This window comes from Loxodonta africana, chromosome 4, assembly GCF_030014295.1.
Source record: "Loxodonta africana isolate mLoxAfr1 chromosome 4, mLoxAfr1.hap2, whole genome shotgun sequence".
Classification (NCBI taxonomy): Eukaryota; Metazoa; Chordata; class Mammalia; order Proboscidea; family Elephantidae; genus Loxodonta; species Loxodonta africana.
Genome location: NC_087345.1, coordinates 140,616,833 through 140,639,618, shown reverse-complemented (window position 1 = coordinate 140,639,618; position 22,786 = coordinate 140,616,833). Strand labels below are relative to the sequence as shown.

The 22,786-nt window shown below is 36.8% G+C and overlaps 1 protein-coding gene across 6 annotated transcripts in view; it reads left to right on the top strand.

Moving 5' to 3' along the window:
- DCP1B (decapping mRNA 1B) overlaps window positions 1-22,786 on the top strand; it is a 59,985-nt gene that overhangs the window by 19,240 nt on the left and 17,959 nt on the right. For all 6 annotated transcript variants that reach the window (XM_064284784.1, XM_064284781.1, XM_023548988.2 and 3 more), the window contains 2 exons: window positions 20,165-20,231; window positions 22,412-22,565. In XM_064284784.1, the coding sequence (XP_064140854.1) occupies window positions 20,165-20,231; window positions 22,412-22,565 (221 nt within the window). The remainder of the gene's footprint in view (window positions 1-20,164; window positions 20,232-22,411; window positions 22,566-22,786) is intronic.

Genomic DNA, 22,786 nt, shown 5'->3' with positions numbered 1-22,786 from the left:
ATCCTCCAAAAATATGTGTTGTAAATCCTAACCCCTATATTTGTGGATGCAGTCCCATTTGAGAATAAGGTTTTCTTTGCTATGTTAATGAGGGCATATCAGTATAGGGTGTGTCTTAAAGTAGTCACTTTAGAGATATTAAAAGACCTGATTAGCCATAGAAGCAAAGAATCACAGATGGGGGAAGGTAGATGCTATGCCACATGAAGATCACCAAGGAACAAAGATCTTCTCCAGAGCAGACAGAGAGAGAAAGCCTTTCCCTAGAGCTGGTGCCCTAAATTCAGACTTCTAACCTCCTAACTGTGAGAAAGTAAATTTCTGCCTCTTAAAGCCACCCACTTGTGGTATTTCTGTTATAGCAGCACTAGATAACTAAGAGAACCTGAGTAGTCCTGTAGTTATCAAAGAAATTAAATTAGTTGTTTAAAATGTTCTAAAAAAGAAAACTCCAAGTCTGGATAAATTCTACCAAACAGTTAAGGAAGAAATAATTTCAGTTTTACACAATCTCTTCCAGAAAATAGAAAAGGACGGAAATATTTCCCAACTCATTTTATGAGGCCAGCATTATCCTAATACCAAAGCAAGTAGAGACATTACAAGAAAAGAAAATTACAGATCAATATCCCTTGTAAATATAGATGTAAAAACCCTCAACAAAATTCTAACACATTGAATCCAGTAATATATGAAAAGATGGTAGATCTTTAGTCTTGTAACTTGCATCTGAGTTATCCCCTTCATACAACACCACTGACAGATTTTTCATCCTAAAGCACACATCTAGTAAGTCATTGAAATCATAAATGCCTACCAAGTAAACTTTTTCACCTGACATTTCACAGACATTCCACGGTGTGGATCATAACAAATTATGGATAACATTGTGAAGAATGGGAATTCCAGAACACTTAATTGTGCTCATGACGAACCTGTACATAGATCAAGAGGCAGTTGTTCAGACAGAACAAGGGGATACTGAGTGGTTTAAAGTCAGGAAAGGTGTGCATCAGGGTTGTATCCTTTCACCATACCTATTCAACCTGTGTGCTGAGCAAATAATCCAAGAAGCTGGACTATATGGAGAAGAATGGGCATCAGGATTGGAGGAAGACTCGTTAACAACCTGCCTTATGCAGATGATACAAACTTACTTGCTGAAAGTGAAGAGGACTTAAAGCACTTACTAATGAAAATCAAAGACCACAGCCTTCAGTATGGATTATACCTCAACATAAAGGGAACAAAAATACTCACAGCTGGACCAATAAGCAACATCATGATAAACGAAGAAAAGATTGAAGTTGTCAAGGATTTCATTTTACTTGGATCCACAATCAATGCCCATGGAAGCAGCAGTCAACAAATCAAAAGACCCATTGCATTGGGCAAATCTGCTGCAAAGGACCTCTTTAAAGTGTTGAAAAGCAAAGATGTCACCTTGAAGACTAAGTTGCGCCTGACCCAAGCCATGGTATTTTCAATTGCATCATATGCATGTGAAAGCTGGACAATGAATAAGGAAGACCAAAGAAGAATTGACATCTTTGAATTGTGGTGTTGGCGAAGAATATTGAATATACCACGGACTGCCAAAAGAACGAACAAATCTGTCTTGAAAAAGTACAACCAGGAAGCTCCTTAGAAGCAAGGATGGCGAGACCGCATCTTACGTATTTTGGATGTGTCGTCAGGAGAGATCAGTCCCTGGAGAAGGACATCATGCTTGGTAAAGTACAGCGTCAGCGGAAAAGATGAAGACCCTCAGTAAGATGAATTGACACAGTGGCTGCAACAGTGGGCTCAAGCATAACAATGACTATAAGGATGGCACAGGACCAGGCAGTATTTTGTTCTGTTGTGCATGGGGTCGCTATGAGTTGGAACCGTCTTGAAGGCACCTAACTACAACAACAACAGTCAGGTCCCAATTTACCTTTTTGGCAAAGTCTGCTACTGCTCTTGTACACTTATCCAATTCACCAACCATACACAGCTGCTGTATTTTTACACAAATAACATGTGCCTTCTATGTTTGTTTGCCAACTGTACCCTCCCCCAGTGCACTATGCTGATTTTTTTGTACAGCAACATGTAAAAAAAAAAAAAAATTGGCATAGCGTTACTTATGAAAATACCTGGCGGAGGAGTGAGAGCACAGTCAGCAAACAGAAGTAAAAGGTGTGCTTCATTTGTGTAAAATACAGTATACACTTTCCCAGAATATTTAGTTTCTTAACTTCCATGTTTTTAAACATACTCTATCCTTTTTTTCTCTTTGAATTCCCTGTCCCATTCCCCGCTGATCATCTCTACCTGACATATTCTACTCATATTTCAAAACCCAGCTGAAACTTGGCCTCTCCCTGATATTTTTGTGATTCCTCCATCCAGCTGTGATCTCTTGCTGTAAAATATACCCCTCTTATAATTTTTTTATATTGTACCATTCTAATTTTAACTTCTATAAGTGTTTATTGAACACTTGATACGGATTCTGTGCTGGATTCTAGGAGTTCAGTAATGAATAAGACACATCCCTTCCCTTGTAGAATTTACCATCCTGACACAAAATATGGACATATAGACATATATTTTTTAAATAATAGGTAAATGCTGAGCTAGAAATATATAGAGGGCATTTACTATACCTTAAATATAGTATTTATCCCAATTTCTCTATTAGAGTGCAAGCTCTTTGAGGGCAAGTATCTTTCTACTCCTCTATAGCACTTCATTCCTTAAAATAAGTATCCACAATTAAATATTGGTGATGAGTACTGAGTTATTTTTATTAAATTTCTTTGTTCGAAGCAAATAATAAAGCCTAACCAAAATTTTCACAAGCATTTCCTCAGTCTTTTTTCTTTTAGGGCATTAGTGAACAGGCATTAAGCAATACCACAAACACTATGTAGAAACTCAAAGCACTAAATAATTATACAGTTTCCGTAAGAACTGGAGCCCTGGTGGTGCAGTGGTTAAGCATTTGGCTGCTAACCAAAAGAAGTCAGCAGTTCAAATCTACCAACCGCTCTTTGGAAACCCTGTGGGGCAGTTCTACTCTGTCCTACAGAGTCGCTATGAGTCGGAATCAACTCGGTGGCAACAAGTTTAGTTTTTTTGGTTTTGGTGCATAAGAACTACTCTGCTCCTCAAGATTATTTTCACACAGATAGTAGTAACATTAACCCCAAAGTTTCCGGAAATAATTTCAAATTGTGAGAGTGTCAAACATCCTTATCGTGAGAAATTTAGTAGTTCTAGGAAGAGAGATTATGGTGTTGGCAAAGAATATTGAACATATCATGGACTGCCAGAAGAATGAACAAATCTGTCTTGGAGTATGTATGGCCAGAGTCCTCCTTAGAAGACAGGATGATGAGGCTTCGTCTCATGTACTTTGGGCATCTTATCAGGAGAGTCCAGTCTTTGGAGAAAGACATCTTGCTTGGTAAAGTAGAGGGTCGGTGAAAAAGTTGAAGACCCTTGACGAAATGGATTGACACAGTGGCTGCAACAGTGGGTTCAAACATAGCAATCATTGTGAGGATGGCACAGGACCGGGCAGTGTTTCGTTCTCTTTTACACAGGGTCACTATGAGTCAGAAGCAACTCCACAGCACCCAACAACAACAGGAAGAGATACAATGTGGGAAAGTGTTGATTGCATCAGTGTGAATGACATGATGTATAATGCACATATACTTAATATATATATAAATAATGATGTAAATGTTCTTTGTAAAAATTTCTTTAAATTCCAAAACACATTTTATAAGGATAAGTTTCATTCAAATTGTTTTACCCTTTTATTGAGATATTGTGTTTTGATATTTAGTAAGTTTATTCACTACTCCATATTTGATATTATAATAATGATACATGAAACCAGGTCATATGCCTGTTTTCCCATGGCCCTGTAGTGTAAACAATAAAGCTTATTGTATAGAATTTGATCTGAGAATGAGATAATAATTCTTCCATTTTTATAGAAGCAGCCAAATGTATAAGTCTTTATTAAAAACGATTAAACACAGGTACCGTTACCAAGCACTAGATTTAAATAGAATCATGTGAGCATTTACCACAGAAGAAAAAATGATAAATTGAAGTTCATCAAAAGTAAAAATTTCATCAAATTAAAAACTTCTTCTAAAGATACCTTTAAGGAAATGAAAAGGCATACCATAGGTGGACAAAATATTGACAACAAAAATATCAGACATAGTACTTAAATCTAGAATTTAGAAAGAACTCTTGGAATTCAATAACAAGAAGACCAACAACCCAATTAAAAAATTGAAAAAATATTTGAACAGACACATTACAAAAGAAGATATACAAATAGCCAATGAACATATGAAAAGATGGTCAACATTAATCATCCAAGACTTCCATGTTATTGTGGATAGCAGTAATTTATCCCCTTCTTTTGCTGTGTAGTAGTCCATTATATCAATATAGTGAAATCTATTAATCCATTCTCCTTTTGATGGATATTTGGGTTATTTCCAGTTTTGAGTTATGTATAAAGTTGCTGTGAACATTCTGGTTCATGTGCTTATTTCTCTTGGGTTTAATACCTAGGAGTGGAATTGATGGGGTCATAATGTAGGAGTTTGCTGCTGAATTACTTAGAACTGTCAGTTGAGGTCAATGCTGAATGGTTTTCTAAAGTTGTGGCTATTTATACTTTTACCAATAATGTATAAGAGTTTCACTTGCTCCATATCCTTGTCAACACTTGGTATTTTTGGTCTTTTTAATTTTACGTATTTTGGGAGTTCTGAAGTGATATCTCATTGTGGTTTTAATTTACATTTTCTCTATAAATGCTCATGAACCAGAATGTTCATAGCAACTTTACACATAATAACTCAAAACTAGAAATAACCCAAGTATCCATACACAGAATGGTTTGATAGATTTCTCTATATTGATACAATGGAATACTACACAGCAACAGAAGGGAATAAACTATTACTACCCGCAATAACGTGGAAGTCCTGGATGATTAATGCTGAACATCTGTTTATAATGGTGCTGAGCACTTTTTCATACGCTTTGGACATTGGAGGATATGCAAATTAAATGAGAATGAGAATACCACATGCCGAGAGTGGCCAAATTAAAAACATTACCAAATGTTAGCAAGGGTGTGGAACATCTGGAGCTCCCATACGTTGCTGATGGGAGTATAACATGGTACAACCACTTCGGAGAACTGTTGGGCTGTTTCTTATAAGCATATACTTACATAAGATACAGCAAATTCCACTCAGAGTTATTCTTTTATTTAAAAGAAAGGAAAACATGTGTCCACATCGAGACTTGTACACAAATGTTCATAGCAGTTTTATTCATTATAGCAAAAAAAAAAAAAAAAAATTCTCCCTGGAAACAACCCAAATGTCCATCAGTAAGCAAATGGAATGCTACTCAACAATAAAAAGGCATGAACTACCGATACCTGTGACAACATAGATGAATCTCAAAAACATTATGCTGAGCAAAAGAAGCCAGATACAAAAGAGTACAGACTGTGTGATTCCATTTGTATGAAGTTTAAGAACAGACAAAACTAATATGTGATGATAGAAGTCAGAAAATAGTTGTCTCTGTTGGGGTGGTGGAGGTGGGGGTGTGGTTATTGACTAGAAAGGGAAATGAAGGAACTTTCCTGGATGATGAAAATGTTCTATATCTTATTTTGGGTGGTGGTTACACAAGAATGTACTGTTGTCAAACTCTCGTACAAAACACTTAAAATGTATGTATTTTATTGCATATAGTAAATCTTTTCTCAACTTAAAAAAAGAATAATTGAACCTTAGAGGAAGATTTTAAAGAAAAGAACACAAGTATACTATGTTGTCAGGGTTGTATTCTTTCACCATACCTATTTAATCTGTATGCTGAACAAATAATCCGAGAAGCTGGACTATATAAAGACGAATGGGGCATCAAGATTGGAGGAAGACTCATTAACAACCCGCATTATGCAGATGACACAACCTTGCTTGCTGAAAGTGAAGAGGACTTGAAGCACTTATTAATGAAGATCAAAGACCACAGCCTTCAGTATGGATTACACCTCAACATAAAGAAAACAAAAATCCTCACAACTGGACCAACGAGCAACATCATGATAAACGGAGAAAAGATTGAAGTTGTGAAGGATTTCATTTTACTTGGATCCACAATCAACAGCCATGGAAGCAGCAGTCAAGAAATCAAAAGACGCATTGCATTGGGCAAATCTGCTGCAAAGGACCTCTTCAAAGTGTTGAAGAGCAAAGATGTCATCCTGAAGACTAAGGTACGCCTGACCCAAGCCATGGTATTTTCAATTGCATCATATGCATGTGAAAGCTGGACAATGAATAAGGACAACTGAAGAAGAGCTGACGCCTTTGAATTGTGGTGTTGGTGAAGAACATTGAATATACCATGGACTGCCAAAAGAACGAACAAATCTGTCTTAGAAGAATTACAACCAGAATGCTCCTTAGAAGCAAGGATGGCGAGACTGTGCCTTACATACTTTGGACATGTTGTCAGGAGGGATCAGTCCCTGGAGAAGGACATCATGTTTGGCAGAGTACAGGGTCAGCGGAAAAGAGGAAGACCCTCAATGAGGTGGACTGACACAGTGGCTTCAACAATGAGCTCAAGCATAACAACGATTTTAAGGATGGCACAGGACTGAGCAATGTTTCGTTCTGTTGTGCATAGAATCGCTATTAGTCGGAACCGACTCGATGGCACCTAACGATAACAACAACAATGTAATTTCATTCTCAAATCTGATTAGAACATTCCAGTAACTCTCAATTTTGTATTATCTTGGCTTCCTCAGCCTGGAAATACAACCATTCTTGTTCTAAAACACATCTCTAGGACTTTAAACTGACATGATATCAAAAGCCTTTTATGTAGCTTGACCTCAACTGACAGTTTTGAGTAATCTGAGGTAAAGGAAATAGCTTAGTTTGCATTTTTCGTTTCTAGATCAGTTAAAAAGGCTGTGCCGCTTTCACACTGGCTTGGGACATGGTCAGAGAAAAAAGTTGTCTTTTTGCTGAAAATATGAAAACCTGTGTAACTTAATTTTTTTACTGAGTAGAAGAAATTAACTTTCCAATCCCCTCTTAAGAGTCAATTAAAGCCTTAGAGCTTCTCTGCAATCCTTTTAAACACTGCATCTTAGAAGTAGCATATTTCTTTCCCCAGAACACAATGTATTGTAAACAATTAATAATGTTTTAAAATATAATTGTAGACATTTTCTTGACAGCTATTATAGAGCTTGTTTGGGGTGTAAATCTAATTTCTTTAAAACCTCCAACATAGATGTACCCATACCTATGTACCTATCCAAACCAAACCCAGTGCCATCGAGTCAATTCCGACTCATAGCAATCCTATAGGACAGAGTAGAACTGCCCCACAGAGTTTCCAAGGAGTGCCTGGCGGATTCGAACTGCTGACTCTTTGGTTAGCAGCTGTAGCACTTAACCACTATGCCACCAGGTTTCCCCTCTGTACCTATATAAAAAAAAAAAAAAAAAACCTATAGATGCCTTTAATAAATAATAGCAGTGTTAAAGTCAAATTTGTTAACAAAACGGGTCATAATTTGGAAGTAACATTGCTCATTATACTTTGAGCACATTTTGTGAAATATTTGCTCTCTCATTATACCGCTATTAATTAGTTGGCTGTCTGTTTATTATCTAGGCTAACAAGAAGGCAGTGGTGTGAGTAGTAAATTATAGGCCCCTTGTGGACTCTTTTTGTGGACAGATGCCAGATCTTATATTTTATTTGTATTCTGCAGTACCAAATAAGCACAGATTTGAATGAGAAATAGACATGTACAGTGAACTTAAAGTAATTCCCAAATCATTTATATTAGTTTTAGAATTTTTATATATGTATGTATGTACATATTATGTTTTTATCCAACATTCTGGGACCCCAGTATTCTTAAGACAAAGTTTTGAAGACATTCTGCAAAGGGCTGATTAAGAAAGAACCACAAAGTTGCCCAGCTGGCCAAAAGTCTCCCCCGTTCCCTACTTCATGATAAAAAAAAAAAAAAAAAAAAAAATTTTTTTTTTTTTTTTTTATGGTAGAAACTGAAAATACTACCTCTCACGCTAATGCGAAGCTGAACTGTATAGTTCATTGTTTCCATAGCTGGGATGCTAATCAGTCTTTACGCCTTTTCCTGGGTTTCAGACTACAGGGAGGAATAAAAGTTCTTTCAATATAACAAATTCTAAGACCCTGAGACTTTCTGTCTTTTCTTAACCTTGGAATCAGTTCAGACATTTATTAGAAAAGAAGTTGAAAGGTTAAAAGTGAACCCTAGGTAAATATGTTACTAAGAAAACGAAAGCCACATTATCTGCCCACAGATAAGTAATTGAGAGTTTATTTTTCCATTCCAGGATATTTACTAGTATATTGATGGCTTCAAATAGTAGTTCTTAATCTTCTATGAGTCACAAACCCCTTTGAGATTATGATTAATTTCCTTTCCTCCCTACCTCCCTCCATCTCTCCCTCCCTTCCTTCCTTTCTTTTCTCTTCAGATATTTTTTGATTGCCTACTCTGTGCCTGGCATTGTTCTAGGAAGTCTATGCTTTGTATTTTCCCACTCCACCCCAAAAATGTCTATTTGCATATATACACACACAGTCCTGCATACAATTTTAGTATCTCATTGAAATCCTGAAGCCCAATAGGGTCAAGAAACACTAACCTTAAAAGTAATTATATGGTTATTAGATAGACTCTTAGTATCTACAGGAATAACAACAGACTATCTGTCTATCCAGGATCTGCCCAGCAATGTAAGATTCCTTTAAAGTAGACTCATTCAAATTCATGGGCAATATGAAATGGGGAACAAAGAGTTTGTCATTTCATATTCATCCAATGAGAATAGGTAACCTGTACAATCTTGAGGCTCTCTTTACTGTATGGGAGAGGAGTTGTTGGTTGCACTAGATAACTTTCAAGGACTCTTTGCATCAGTTAAATCTGTGCTGCTTAGTAAGAAAGAAGGAAGGCCACTGAAATTAAAAAAATTATAATATGGTCACTGAATCTCACTTCGTGTCTATAAGCCTTCTTTGCCATTCTAACTGAAAAATTGATCTATTCATTCTGCACCATTGCTCAGAGAGCTAATGTGTTTTAATATATGATTAAGGATTACACATTTGCTGTGACTTGACTAATGAAACTTGTCAGTCTGACCTTAAACCCAGAATTACTTTTTTGTCTCTCCTTATCACTAATCAGCTCACGCTGAAAGGAAGAGATCTAAACTCTAAAGGAGACTATTTATCGGAAGAACTGGCATTCTCTCAATTAAGGAAGGCCCTGAAAAAGCCTTGAGTAAAGCAGAATTTCACTTTTGAGCCTTGTGGTATTGGCTCTATCTCTGGATTTCATATTTGTGTTTTTCCATGTTTTGAGTTGTGATACCTGATAGCTCCTCAAAACACATGCACATAAGCACACGGAATAGGGGTAAACAATATCCCTCTTCACCCTGACCACTCAGCTTACACAGCCCCTACGCTTCATCATTTATGATTGGAGGGCTCGTACCTACGACCTTCACATGAACTTAATGGATAAAACACATATGCACCTCTAAACTTTCTTAACAGTCTGGCATGCTTAGGTGAGGAGGAACTCATGTGGTAAAGCCACATGGGGGCTACAGAGCTACTAGGTGAGAGTAAAATTAAACTGAAATCACTTTTATTTTATTCTGAAATAAAAGCTTTGAAGATTCTCAACTTTACCAAGGAAACATCTGCAGAGTAATGGATTTGGACTCATACACTGCATTTGTGGCTTGGAGATGGACAGGATTTTATATTTTGTTTTTGAGAACCCAGTTTGGAATGATACAAGTTGAAATCTTGGCAGAGAAAAATTGGCTTCCAAAACATTTTCTGAGATGTTTAGTGAGTGAAGCATCTTTTAGTTTCCTTGTCCTGACACAAAATTTTGCGTGTAGGAAGTGCTCATTGGCGCCCTGGTGGTGCAGTGGTTAAGAGGTCAGCTGCTAACCAAAAGGTCGGCAGTTCTAATCCACCATCCGCTCGTTGAACACCCTATGAGGCAGTTCTACCCTGGCCTATAACGGTCTCTATGAGTTGGAATCAACTCAACCGCAATGGTTCTTTTTTTTTTTTTTTTTTAAGTGCTCATTATAGCTGCAGTGAGTGTTCAGTTGTATTCTTTCAGAGTCTTTCATATTACTGATTTTTGTCCAAAAATCATCTAGAAAATAGTTTCAAATAATCAAGTTCTGGAATCAAGGTTAATTTACTTCTTAACCTACAGAAGGAAAAATATTAATATTTCCATGTTCTTATGTGTTTTGGAAAAAGAGAGCAATTTTGGCCAAAAACTGGAGTTAAAATTATCCTGTATATGACCTTAAAGCTCTTATTTAATAGTAGAATACAGAAATGATTTAATTGTTTATCACATAAAAGGCTTTTGAAAAAATAGCATCTTCTCTATATTCATAGATTAAGGTCAAAATGAGAAAAGTGTAGAACCTCTGACTCACTTTACTTCCTCCTGTCAGGAAGTAGCATTAGGCTCCTTTGTCCAGACCACTGCTATATAAAATCTTAGAAATTTTTCAGTGATTGTGTGTTTTATAGTTGGGTTATTTTCAGCAAAGTCAATTCCTACAATTGTTAAACACTTGACTAGATTTAAATATGAGGAAGTCTCTTTTTCTTTGGAACAAAATTTTAAACTGTAGAGATACTTTCTGTGTTTTATGTTTAGCTTAAACATGTGTTTCTCATAAGCTACAAATGTATAATACTGGATTTATTTCTCTGTGTTGGGATTCACTTAAGATAATGGATATTCCATAAGTGTTGCCAGTATCATTGACATTGCATAGAAGTCTGATATTTTTAGGATAATTTAGATACTTGTGTATATAAACTTCAGAGTACTGTTACCGTGAATAACTGGGATATGAATACCCTATTTTTTTTTTTCTGGATTAAAGGGCTGCTGTTCTAGTCCGCCCTGTGTTTTTCCATGAGGGGAAATGCATGTGATTTTATACATTAATTGTATTCTTTCAGCTCTTTAGTTGCCACTGCCTGACAGGTAGTCAATCAGCAAGAATGGTATATGGTAGAATTACTGTAATAATAAGTACACATAAACTGAGTACATTAGTGCCTACACAGTGCTGGATCAATAGAAATATATAATCTCAGGGAACTCACATCTTAATGACAAAACCCCATCAGCATGAGTTATACCTAAGAATATCATGTTTGAAGCAGAATAAACTCTAAGTGAAGTGAGAAGGAGAATAAAAAGGGCAATGTAAGGAAAAATCTCCATGGGGTAATCAATTGATGCAGAGGATCTCGCATATCTAGTCTACAGTGTTTAATTAAGCCAGAATAGTGATAACTATTGATATGAGCAATTACAAGGATTATTTATGGTATAAGATCTTCAAGTCTTAGATTTTGGTTCAATCCAGAAAATATTTGTTGAATGTCTACGTGTGGTAGGCACTTTGCTGGGTGTATTAACAAAGTCCTACTCTCCAGGAGCTCATAATGTAGTTGTATAAATAATTATGACATGTGTGTGTATTTTATTACTCTTTATTTTTTAGAACAATTTTAGGTTTTCAGAAAAATTGCTCTTGAAATACAGAAACTTTCCGTGTACCCCCATTCCTCCTACACAAAGTTATTATTTTTTGTGTTTATTATTAACATCTTGCATTAGTTTGATACATTTGTTCCAACTGATGAGCCAATATTGATATATTGTTGTTTGGTGCCTTTGAGTTGGTTCCAACTGATAGCGACTCTTTGTACACCAGAACAGAACACTGCCTGGTCCTGCACCATCCTCACAATCGTTGCTATGTTTGAGCCCATTGTTGCAGCCAGTATGTCAATCCATCTTGTTGAGAGTCTTCCTCTCTTTTGCTGACCCTCTACTTTACCAAGCGTGATGTCCTTCTTCCAACACTGGTCCCTCATGATAACATGTCCAAAGTATGTGAGGCGAAGTCTTGCCATCCTTGCTTCTAAGGAGCATTCTTTCTGGCTGTACTCCCTCCAAGACAGATTTGTTCATTCTTTTGGCAGTCCATGGTATATTCAGTATTCTTCACCAGTACCACAATTCAAAGGCATCAGTTCTTCTTCGATCTTCCTTATTCATCATCCAGCTTTCGCACACATGGTTTTGAAAACACCATGGCTCAGATCAAGCCACCTTAGTTTTCGAGGGGACATCTTTGCTTTTAAACACTTTAAAGAGGTCTTTTACAGCAGATTTACCCAATGCAATGCATCTTTTGATTTCTCGACTGCTACTTCCATGGGTGTTGATTGTGGATCCAAGTAAAATGAAATATTTGACAGCTTCGGTCTTTTCTCCGTTTATCATGATGTTGCTTATTGGTCAAGTTGTGAGGATTTTTATTTTCTTTGTGTTGAGGTGTAATCCATATTGAAGGCTGTGGTCTTTGATCTTCATCAATAAGTGCTTCAAGACTTCTTCACTTTCGGCAAGCAAGGTTGTGTCATCTGCATGTTGCAGGTTGTTAATGAGTCTTCCTCCAATAATCTTGATGCCACATTCTTCTTCATATAGTCCAGCTTCTTGGATTATTTGCTCAGCATGCAGATTGAATAAGCATGGTGAAAGGATACAACCCTGACACACACCGCTCCTGACTTTAAACCACGCGGTATCCCCTTATTCTGTTGGAATGGCTGCCTCTTGGCCTAAGTACAGGTTCCTCATGAGCACAATTAAGTGTTCTGGAATTCCCATTCTTCGCAATGTTATCCATAATTTGTTATGATCCACACAGTCGAATGCCTTTGCATAGTCAATAAAACACAGGTAAACATCTTTCTGGTATTTTTTTCAGCCAAGATCCATTTGACATCAGCAGTGATATCCCTGGTTCCATGTCCTCTTCTGAATACGGCTTGAATTTCTGGCAGTTCTGTGTCGATGCACTGCTGCAACCCTTTTTGAATTATTATCTCCAGCAAAAATTTACTTGTGTGAGATACTAATGATATAGCTCAATAATTTCTGCATTCTGTTGGATCACCTTTTGTTACATTATTATTAACTAAAGTCCATAGTTTATATCAGGATTCACTGTTTGTATTGTACAGTCCTATGAGTTTTGACAGATGCATAAATCATGTGTTCTACGTTACAGTATCATACAGAATAGTTTCACTGCCCTTAAAATGCTCAGTGCTCCACCTGTTCATGCCCTCCCCCTGCCTCACAGTTTGTTTTGTTTTTAGAAGGATGTACAAAAAACTATGGGAACAAAGAAGAAGTTGAGACTGTTTATCTTCAGGGCAGTGAGAAAGACTGAGTCTTCAAGGATGAACAGGAGCTTAGAGAACTGGACCTGATGCAGGGAGAAGATATTTTGGGGAACCCTGTTTGATATTTATGATCTAGGAGATTTTGAAATTAAGCAGCAAGATTATAAACAAAATGAAAATATAAATTTAAATGGCCAATAAAGCAGAATAAGTTGTTCCTGTTTATATTAATTATTGAAGATGGCTTCTTCTGCTTCCTATTTTTTTAATGTTTATTTATTTTATTAAATCTCTTGGATTAAAGGAATTTTTCCCTGAAATTAATAACGGTATGTTATGAAGAAGGCTCCACCTGACTTTTCATGAGCCTGAGGATAGTAACAGACCACGTGATTCCCAATTTGGGAGCATAATGACCACCTCTGCGAAGATTAGGTAGGCTGAATGATGTTACATACATTTTTTGTTAGAAATGAAAACTTTTGAAAAGATAAATCCATATTTTACCTTGAAGGTAATGAGCTGTCATTTATAGTTGGAGGGTACATATTAATATGATCCAAATTAGTGTTAATACAGAGAAGTATTTTTTTTTAATATTTTTAATGATGCTAACTTTCTAATGAAGTTAACTTATTTAGAAAAAGAAGGTTTGTTTTCACTTCAGCATATCTGTTTAGGTTTTCTACAATTACCCAAAAAATATTCCTGAATTTTAGGCGTCCGTAAAACAGAAACTGCTCCTCATGTACTGCTAACCTTCCAATATTTCAAGATCATGGGATCACTAATTTGTGAGGTGCAGGCAAACTATGTCATATGAAAAGAACCAGATCCAGGGGCCACAGATAACAGTGCTATGTAGACTCTCAGTGGCCAGTGAAGATTTGTTTTACAAGATTGTGTCCATGTTTGGTCAGTAAAGCTAAGGCAGAAGGTGAATGAAAGAACATTACTTTCAAGGCCAAAGGAAGCATTTTTTGTGAAAAGCGTTCTAAATGGGGTAGAAGCACAAAATCCACATAGAACCAGCCAAACATGCCCTTTTTTCCCATCCAGGGATTCCAGTACATAAGTAACCTAGTTGCTGCCCTGGCAATTACTGCTGTAAAAAAGCTGCCAATACTAGGAATTCAAACTGTGGTGGCATAGTGGTTAAGAGCTGAGGCTGCTGACCGAAAGATCAGCAGTTCAAATCCACCAGCCGCTCCTTGGAAACCCTATGGGGCAGTTTCTACTCTGTCCTATACTGTCACTATGAGTTGGAATCGATGGCAATGGGGTTTTGTTTTTTTTTTTCCCTTCCTCTTTCTTTCCTCCTTTTTCTCCTTCCCTTCTTTCGTTTTCCTTTTGAGAGTCCACATGAACCTTAGTTTAAAAAAGACTAGTTCCCAACCTCTTATAATCAAACCTGGCAAGTTAAAAAAATTTTTTTGAATACTTAATTGTTTAATTTATAAAGTCTTCGAAAGGGAAAAAAAAATGCTGTTGCTGTTGAGTTGATTCCGACTCATAGGAAGTTATAGGACAGAGTAGAACTGCCCCATTAGGTTTCCAAGGAGTGGCTGGTAGATCAGAACTGCTGACCTTTTGGTTAGCGGCCCTATCTCTTAACCACTGCTCTACCAGGGATCCAGTAGTATATTTTAGAGAAAATAGATTGAACTCAGAAAAATGACTTTGACTAAGCCATTTATGCTTGTTAGAGGACAGATTCCTCATTAGTGAAGTTGGGCTATCGAACTGCACACTTTTTAGCTGGCTTCCAGCGCTAACACTTCATGGTTCTAGCTTTCTAATTTTTTAAGTACTTTGTGATCTTTCGGATTGGTAGTAGCATATCCACATCAGTAGCTGTGTGTGTATGCTTACTACCAAATGCTAGTAACAAGTCATCATCAATATGGCTGAACTTATGTAAACTTGAACTAGATACATGGTACAATAAATTAAGAAATACTATATTTGAACAGCCTCAAAAACAAGTGTTTACACAAAGTCTGTGATTAAATGTTCTTGGTCCTTAAATTCAAATGACTATTCCACTCATTTAAGAAAAACCTCATGAAAAGAATGGGATTTGAAGGCATTTTAAGATTTTTAGTTTATCCTTAAATGCCCGGAAGAGATTTGTATAATTTACACTGCCATGTTTCCATGGTTTTCCTAGTGAAAAAAGAGAACTTACATGCCTTCCTTGCTACATACTGATTATGAAAACCATATTTCCCTGTCCTTTTGAGAAGAACAGTGAAATTATTTTTTTTAAAAAAAAAGAAAGCAGGAGAGCATTACCAAATCAGATATCCTGGCTATTTAAACTTTACTCATGTAATTATGTATTATCAATTTACTAACTGTGTGGAAATGTGCCTTATTCTTTAAAGTCAGACAAATATCAACAAAAATTCCTGGCTAAATGATTGCAACTTGCCATTCAGGAACTTGGAGTTGAAAGGTATTTTGGGTAAAATATAGAACAAATGATAAATGTCCTAAAAGAACTGTTTAAAAAAAAAACATTGAATAGAAATATTTACTATGAACATAAACTAAGCAAAACCAAACCCATTACCATCGAGTGGTTTCCAACTCATATCGACACTATAGGACAGAGTAGAACTGCCCCATAGGGCAGCCGAACTCTTAACCACTACACCACCAGGGTTTCCGAACATAAACTAGGTGGAGTATATTCTCAAAGAACCTCTAAAATGAATTCGTGCACCCTGCTAATAAAAATTAAAAGATTCCGAATGAAAATGTACATTTAAGTGACATTTGATCTTACCTGTAATGGTCTCTTAACTCTTAAAATTTGATTAGCTTTGGATTTTGCCACTAAAGAAATATACAAAGAAGAAAATACCATTATAGAATATGATCACCTTGCTCCCTATCTTGTCTGTTTGTACCTACAAAACTCGGACATGAAATCTAATGTATAAGTTTTGATGTCCTCAATCTTTCTCTCATAATTAAAAGGAAGGAAGAAGATTGATGTTTTAATTGATATGCAAAGGCAATATTGCATTGCCTATTCCCTCAAACACAGCTTGTTTCAGTTGAGAATTTCCAAAGCGTGACATAAACCACAACAGTGCCATTTTAGGCAAAACTGCACAACTGTGCTATTGAAAGTCCGGTATTAAATGCAAAAAGAGGTGTGCTAAAGAGATGAGTCCTTAGAGTGGTGGAGTCCTACATTTTACATGTCATTAGAATATTTCGTAGTAAATTTCAACATGTTCTTCCTATTCTCTGAGATTTCTTACCTCCAGGAGGGATGTAGAAACAGTTGAGTTGAGCTTCATGCACCAAGGTGCCCTTAAACTTCATCTCTGTCTCGGCCGACAGGTGACTGGCAAGCGGCTGGTACGCAGGCTTAGCAGACTGGATAAAGGCTCGAAACATTGTAAATTTCCAGTTGTGTACTAATAACTACGTTGAGTTTTTAAAATAAGTATCCTGCTCGTGCACTTATCTCGTAATTTTTTAAAACCCAGAAATCATTCCTGTAGGTAACATCTCAGTGCTACAGGGGTTTACACAGCTATGTTACATAGCTGCAAACTTAGGTTACAGCAATTTTTGTCAGTTTTAGCTTTCTAAAAACTACACCTTCTTTCTTGGTTCTTTCAACCTTGTCTTTTTCCCGTGCTGTGCTTACTGCCTACGTAGGCGCAGGCCTCTCCCGCACTGGCTTTACGGGAAAACATGGATTGAAATGTGAAGTTAATGGTTTCTGTCAGCCTGTCAGCTCATCACCTCGCTGAGGCATGGTGATCTCTGGTTTTTATATATCACCACGAGGTGCTCTGATATGCCCTCTTGTGTGGAAGAGTGATAGGTTTGGCCAGGGGTTGGGAGACCTTGGGCCTAAGAGGCAGAAAACTTCAGTTGGAATGTGCACTTCAATGTAATTCACTGCCTCTTTTTCAGTGGAATGCAGCTTAAGTGGCCAAACTATTTCAGGGAGAGAAAAATTAGGCCCAGTCCTACGTTTTATCTCGGTGCCACCTTTCAAGATCCAGGAGTCTTGGTAAATCTGTTCGTTTGCTCTTTTTTTATTCCCCCCGCCCCTTGGGTATTTAAATTTTAGGTTCAAACTAAATATTATCTGGGACGAAAAGAGCTATTTCAAAAGGATCTCCTTTTAATCTTAAAGCCATGATGCTTTAGAGATAAATCGTCCTGTCCTAAAGAAGTCTCCTCAATGTGTTTCTAGAAACCCAGTCCTTCCTTCATTCTGCTTTGACATTTGAAAGATGTTTCCATAGCATTTCCCTTCCTGAATCTGCATTTCAGTTCCTCATGGTTATGACAATGTCAGACTGCTTTGCTATTTGTATCAACACTTTCCTTGGCATCCTCCCCTTATGAAAACTTAGTTCCTTATGTCAGATGCCACAAATGTGTAATACCATAAAAATTACACCCAAAATATTTCTATTAATATATTCTACTGATGAGACACCAATGGCTGGCTTTTCCTCTGCCTTTGTGTTCCTGGGCCTCGGGTTCCTAAGTTATGCCAGGTTTTTCTTCCGTGCTACCACCCTTCTCCTTTGACAGTTTCGGAAAATTCAGACTCCAGTGAAAGAAGATGTTCATGGTAGCCAAAAAATAGACCAGGCTTCTAGTTTTGTGATAAGATTAAAGCCACCAAAATATACAAACGTATTCACATTTTTAAGTGATTGAATGTCAATGATCCAATCCAAATTTACTTACAAGACCTCGAGGCTGGGTAAGTTAGGGTGCAGGAACACTGTGTGGGAATCAGAGTAGGGAATTAGTGTTGATGGACTGGGGACAACCTTGAAGTAAAGTTTTGAGAGACACATTGAATGATCTTGAGATGAAAGAATTCCTTTTTGATATCAAGGCTCATAGCATTAAGCTTCAGAACTCAGATGTTCTTTTTTTCAAAAGATTGTTAATGTACTAAGGAGAAATATGTGTCTGTATTTCTGTCTAAGAGGATAAAATGATCCTGTTCAAGAAAGAGCTGGAGGGGGGGTCACTTTTTTCCCCTCTTCTCACGTGGGTAGGTAAGATAAAGATTCCAGGTACACTGATAATACAAAAACAAAGTAAAAAACCCATTTCCGCCTTTTGGCACGTTTACTAATAAGTTTAGATCCATGGAATTCCTTTTTTTAAGATGTCTGCTTAAAATAGCACTAGATAAAAACATTTCCTCTATCTTTTGATATCTGAATCATTACTGACAAGAAGCAGAAATTCCACACCTAGGCATTGATCAGGTAAGTGGGGAAAAAGCTGTGGTTAAAATATCACAGTTCTTTAAATGGCCAAATAATATTCCTATAATTAAATGCTTTGAAAGTTTAATGTTTTTTTCCCTTTAAAAGTTTTTTTTTTGGCCAGTTTTTATTGGATCATCATAATATTGCAACTATTTTCAATGACAGTTTGAAAATGTATACATAGCTAATTCATTATTAACGTGATTAATACCACCAGATCCTCAACTAGATACATATCGATGTATTTTGGAATTGTTTCAGCCTTTGGTATAAAACTGATGTAGATGGGCACATAATAAAGTATATAACTTAACTGAAAATTGTGAAATGAATCAATAGCAGCTATATTAGACCATGTTTTTCTTTCATTAAAAAATGATTAAATCATAGTCGTATCTAATCCTTCAACAGTTGTAAATTTTCTGACATGTTGAAGTCAGAGACTTATTATTAAATTTTATTTTTGCCAGAACTCTATTCTAACTCACAGCTTACAAAGCCAATTTCCAGTTAACATATTCCTGGGGCGAAGGAGCGGTTTCTAGGCATAATTTGTGCATCAGATTCCTGAATCCTTATGAATAAAGATAAAACATTTCTTAAATGTGTACATGGAGTATAGAAATGATATTCCAAAGCCAGGAAGTTCAGAAATTCTGATTTCATTTTCAGTCTGTATTCATTCATTTAAGAAGCATTTGCCAAATGCCTGTTGTGTTCAAGTGCTAAATTTTTAAGGAAAACACACTTTATTGGATGCACGTATCTGTGTGTGTGTGTGTGTGTGTGTATCTATGTGTTAAGACTGCTACAGATTTCTTTGTGGGTTTAAAAATTTCAGTGCTAGATTACCAAGCTTTAACTCCAGTGATTGTTTTCATTTATACAATAAGTATACATTTAAAGTATTAAGAAGCAAAGATGTCACTTTAAGGAGTAAGGTGCGCCTGACCCAAACGATGGTGTTTACAGTCGCCTCATATGTATGCAAAAGCTGAGCAATGAATAAGGAAGACCGAAGAAGAATTGACACCTTTAAATTGTGTATTGACAAAGAATACTGAATATACCATGGACTGTCAGAAGAACGAATGAATCTGTCTTGGAAGAAGTACAGCCAAAATGCTCTTTGGAAGCGAGGATGGCAAGACTTCATCTCATTTACTTTGGACATGTTATCAGGGATCAATCCCTGGAGAATGGCAGCATGGTTGGTAAAGTAGAGGGTCAGCGAAAAAGAGGAAGACCCTCAACAAGATGGATTGACATAGTGGCTGCAACAATGGGCTCAAGCATAACAGTGATCATGAGGGTGGGGCAGGACCTGGCAGTGTTTGGTTCTCTTGTACATAGGGTCCCTATGAGTCAGAACTGGCTTGACGGCATCTAACAACAACAGCCTTCATTTCTCTTCAGAATGGAAAAGGTAATTTGTTTCTACTTTTTAGTTTTGAAGATGCTAATAAGTTGCTTGATGTGTTCTTTTGCAGTGTCCATTTATGGAATTTGGTTTTATGATAAGGAAGAATGCCAAAGAATTGCAGAGCTTATGAAAAAGTAAGAGCTGAAAGGTTAAGTATTTTTCAGGACCTGGTGCTTTTGTTTGTATTTCTAAATGTATGCAACTATACCATAATTTAAATAGAATACATCTCTTACTGAAATTCTTTTTCACAGTGGTCCAGAAAACACTTAATATTACTTAATAAGTTAAAAACAGACATAAGGGACTTGCTTTACTTTCCTTAGTGAAGATTTATCATCTAGAATGACTCAATTCACTTTTTCTGCCAGTGTGAAATATATGTAATGTGTGTTCTTCCAAATGGCAGTTTTCCTTAACATTTCCCACATTTGTAAATTAGCAATTTTTTGTTTTTAAAAATAAGTTTTCAATACGTTTATCAGTAAAGAGAGCATTCAGAGCCATATCTAAAAGGCTGCTTCAGATTGTCTCAAATCTTTTATTTCCTTCCTGCTCTAAATGCTTATCCATGCCATTTAGCTGCATATCCGTGTTTTAGAAGCTCACAATTTTCTCATTTGCCTCAAACACTGTGGTTACATAGGATAGTCTTTATTTTCAATTTCTTTGGAAATTTCTGAGTTAATACAGTCTTTCTTATTACTATCCTCTTTTTGTCTTAATCTCATGAGACCTTATGATTTGTCCCCTTCTGCATTTTGGGAAACTTGAATCCCTGTTCTGACTTTCCTACTCTCTTTGCTTCCCTGATGGCTTTGAAAGGAGGACCCAGCCTGGTGTTTCCTCTGTGATTGGTCAGCTATTTGATCAGTCCTTGAGCCCCCAGGGCTGCTCACTGGAAGCAGCCATTGCTCTGCTATTTATGGGGATGGGTAAGAAAGAGCCTGAGAATTAAGTGATTTTCCTACATGTGTTTTTTCTCAGCCTGTGACTGGACTCAGCTGAGCACAGAGCTGCTGCCCACACTGATGTGACAAAGCACCTCCAGCTACAAAAGAACCAGCTTCCAGTCTTAAGTCCCAGGGCAATGAAATGACTAAATAGTGACCCCAAGGCAATGAAAAATGGGGGGCACTTTTTTTTTTAATAAATGGGCATAGATTCCTGAAAATCTAGCTTGTGTCAGCTAATTGTAAGTAACTAGCTCAAGTTGCAGCTGGTGATTAAGTGTGTTCAAACTGATATTTACCACCATAACAACTAGTTTCTTGAACATTCATGTTATCGTAAACTGTGCGATGGATTATAATAGCAGGATTTCATATAGATTAAAAAGTACCTTGTAGCTCAGCCAAGAGGCCATGTTAAAATTATCACCATTCTGCAGTAATTACTTAACAGCTGAGGCAGGACACTGTTCACCAGCAATAAGCTGATTTGCGTGGATCAGACCCCTTCGCCAGTTAGAATAAAATCTCAGTTAACTTCTCAGATCTTTTTTTTTTTTTTTTTTACCATAAATGTAATGGCAATAATAAATGAATTTGAATGGAAAGTCAAAGCACACAAAGGCAAAAAGTATTTTTCTCAGCATCACCCAGCAGCAGATAGGCACAGTCTGAGCTCCCTTCTGCATGGTTTTCAGGACAATACAGGACACTCATTGCTCTAAGTGCTTTAATGCTTCCTCCTCTCAGAATTAGTATGGAATCTTCACTGTGTTTTTAAACTGCCAGAGACCAACAGGATTTGAGTTGCTGAGCTCACCCTTGCTTTGACTTCAAAGCACTCTGGAATGAGGGGAAAAAAAAAATCTTGTTTTGGTATGCAGCTCCCACACTGTTTGAGAACTCTAAATTGGGTTTCCTCAGCAATTAATTAATGAGTCCTTTCAAAATGCTCTAGACGAAGGGTCGGCAAACCTTTTCTGTAAAAGAGCCAGATAGTAAATATTCTAGGTTTTGCAGGCCATGAGTTAGTTTCAGCTAATCAACAGTTGTAGTGCAAAAACAGCCATAGACGGTATGCAAATGAACAAGTATGGCTGTGCTCCAATAAAACTTATTTAACAAAAACAGGTAATGGGCTGGATTTGTCCTACAGGTCATAGATTGCAAACTTCTAGACTCATATAGGTAGTCAGTGTACACAGGCCCCCAAATCTCACTTTTCTTCTTTCAATTCCTAAGTAGTCTTCTTTCTAATATGGTTGTAACCAGGATGGAATAACTGGATGAGAATTGGGGATGGTTTTAAAAAACACTTGGTTGAATTGGTTTCTTTCGATGGATTTTCACCTCTGCTTTTGTAGCCTAACTCAATATGAACAGTTGAAAGCCCATCAAGGAGCAGGAGCAGGAGCAGGAGCAGGAGCAGGAATCTCCCCAATGATCCTCAATTCAGGAGAGGGAAAGGAAGTAGATATCTTACGAATGCTCACCAAGGCCAAAGATGAATACACAAAGGTGAGTTTTTGCCCTTTCTTGTGATACATATTTAAATTCCACAGTGGGGATATTCTTGTTGAGAAAGACTGGATGCTATTCCTTTCACCAAACTAATATGAAAAATAAAATCTTTATTTGTTTTAAGTAGGCTAAAGAAGACTAGTATTTGATTTTAAGTGAATTAAAATGTAGCCTGAAAAATCAGTAGTCTTTGTATATACAGTGTCCAGTTAGAAGAT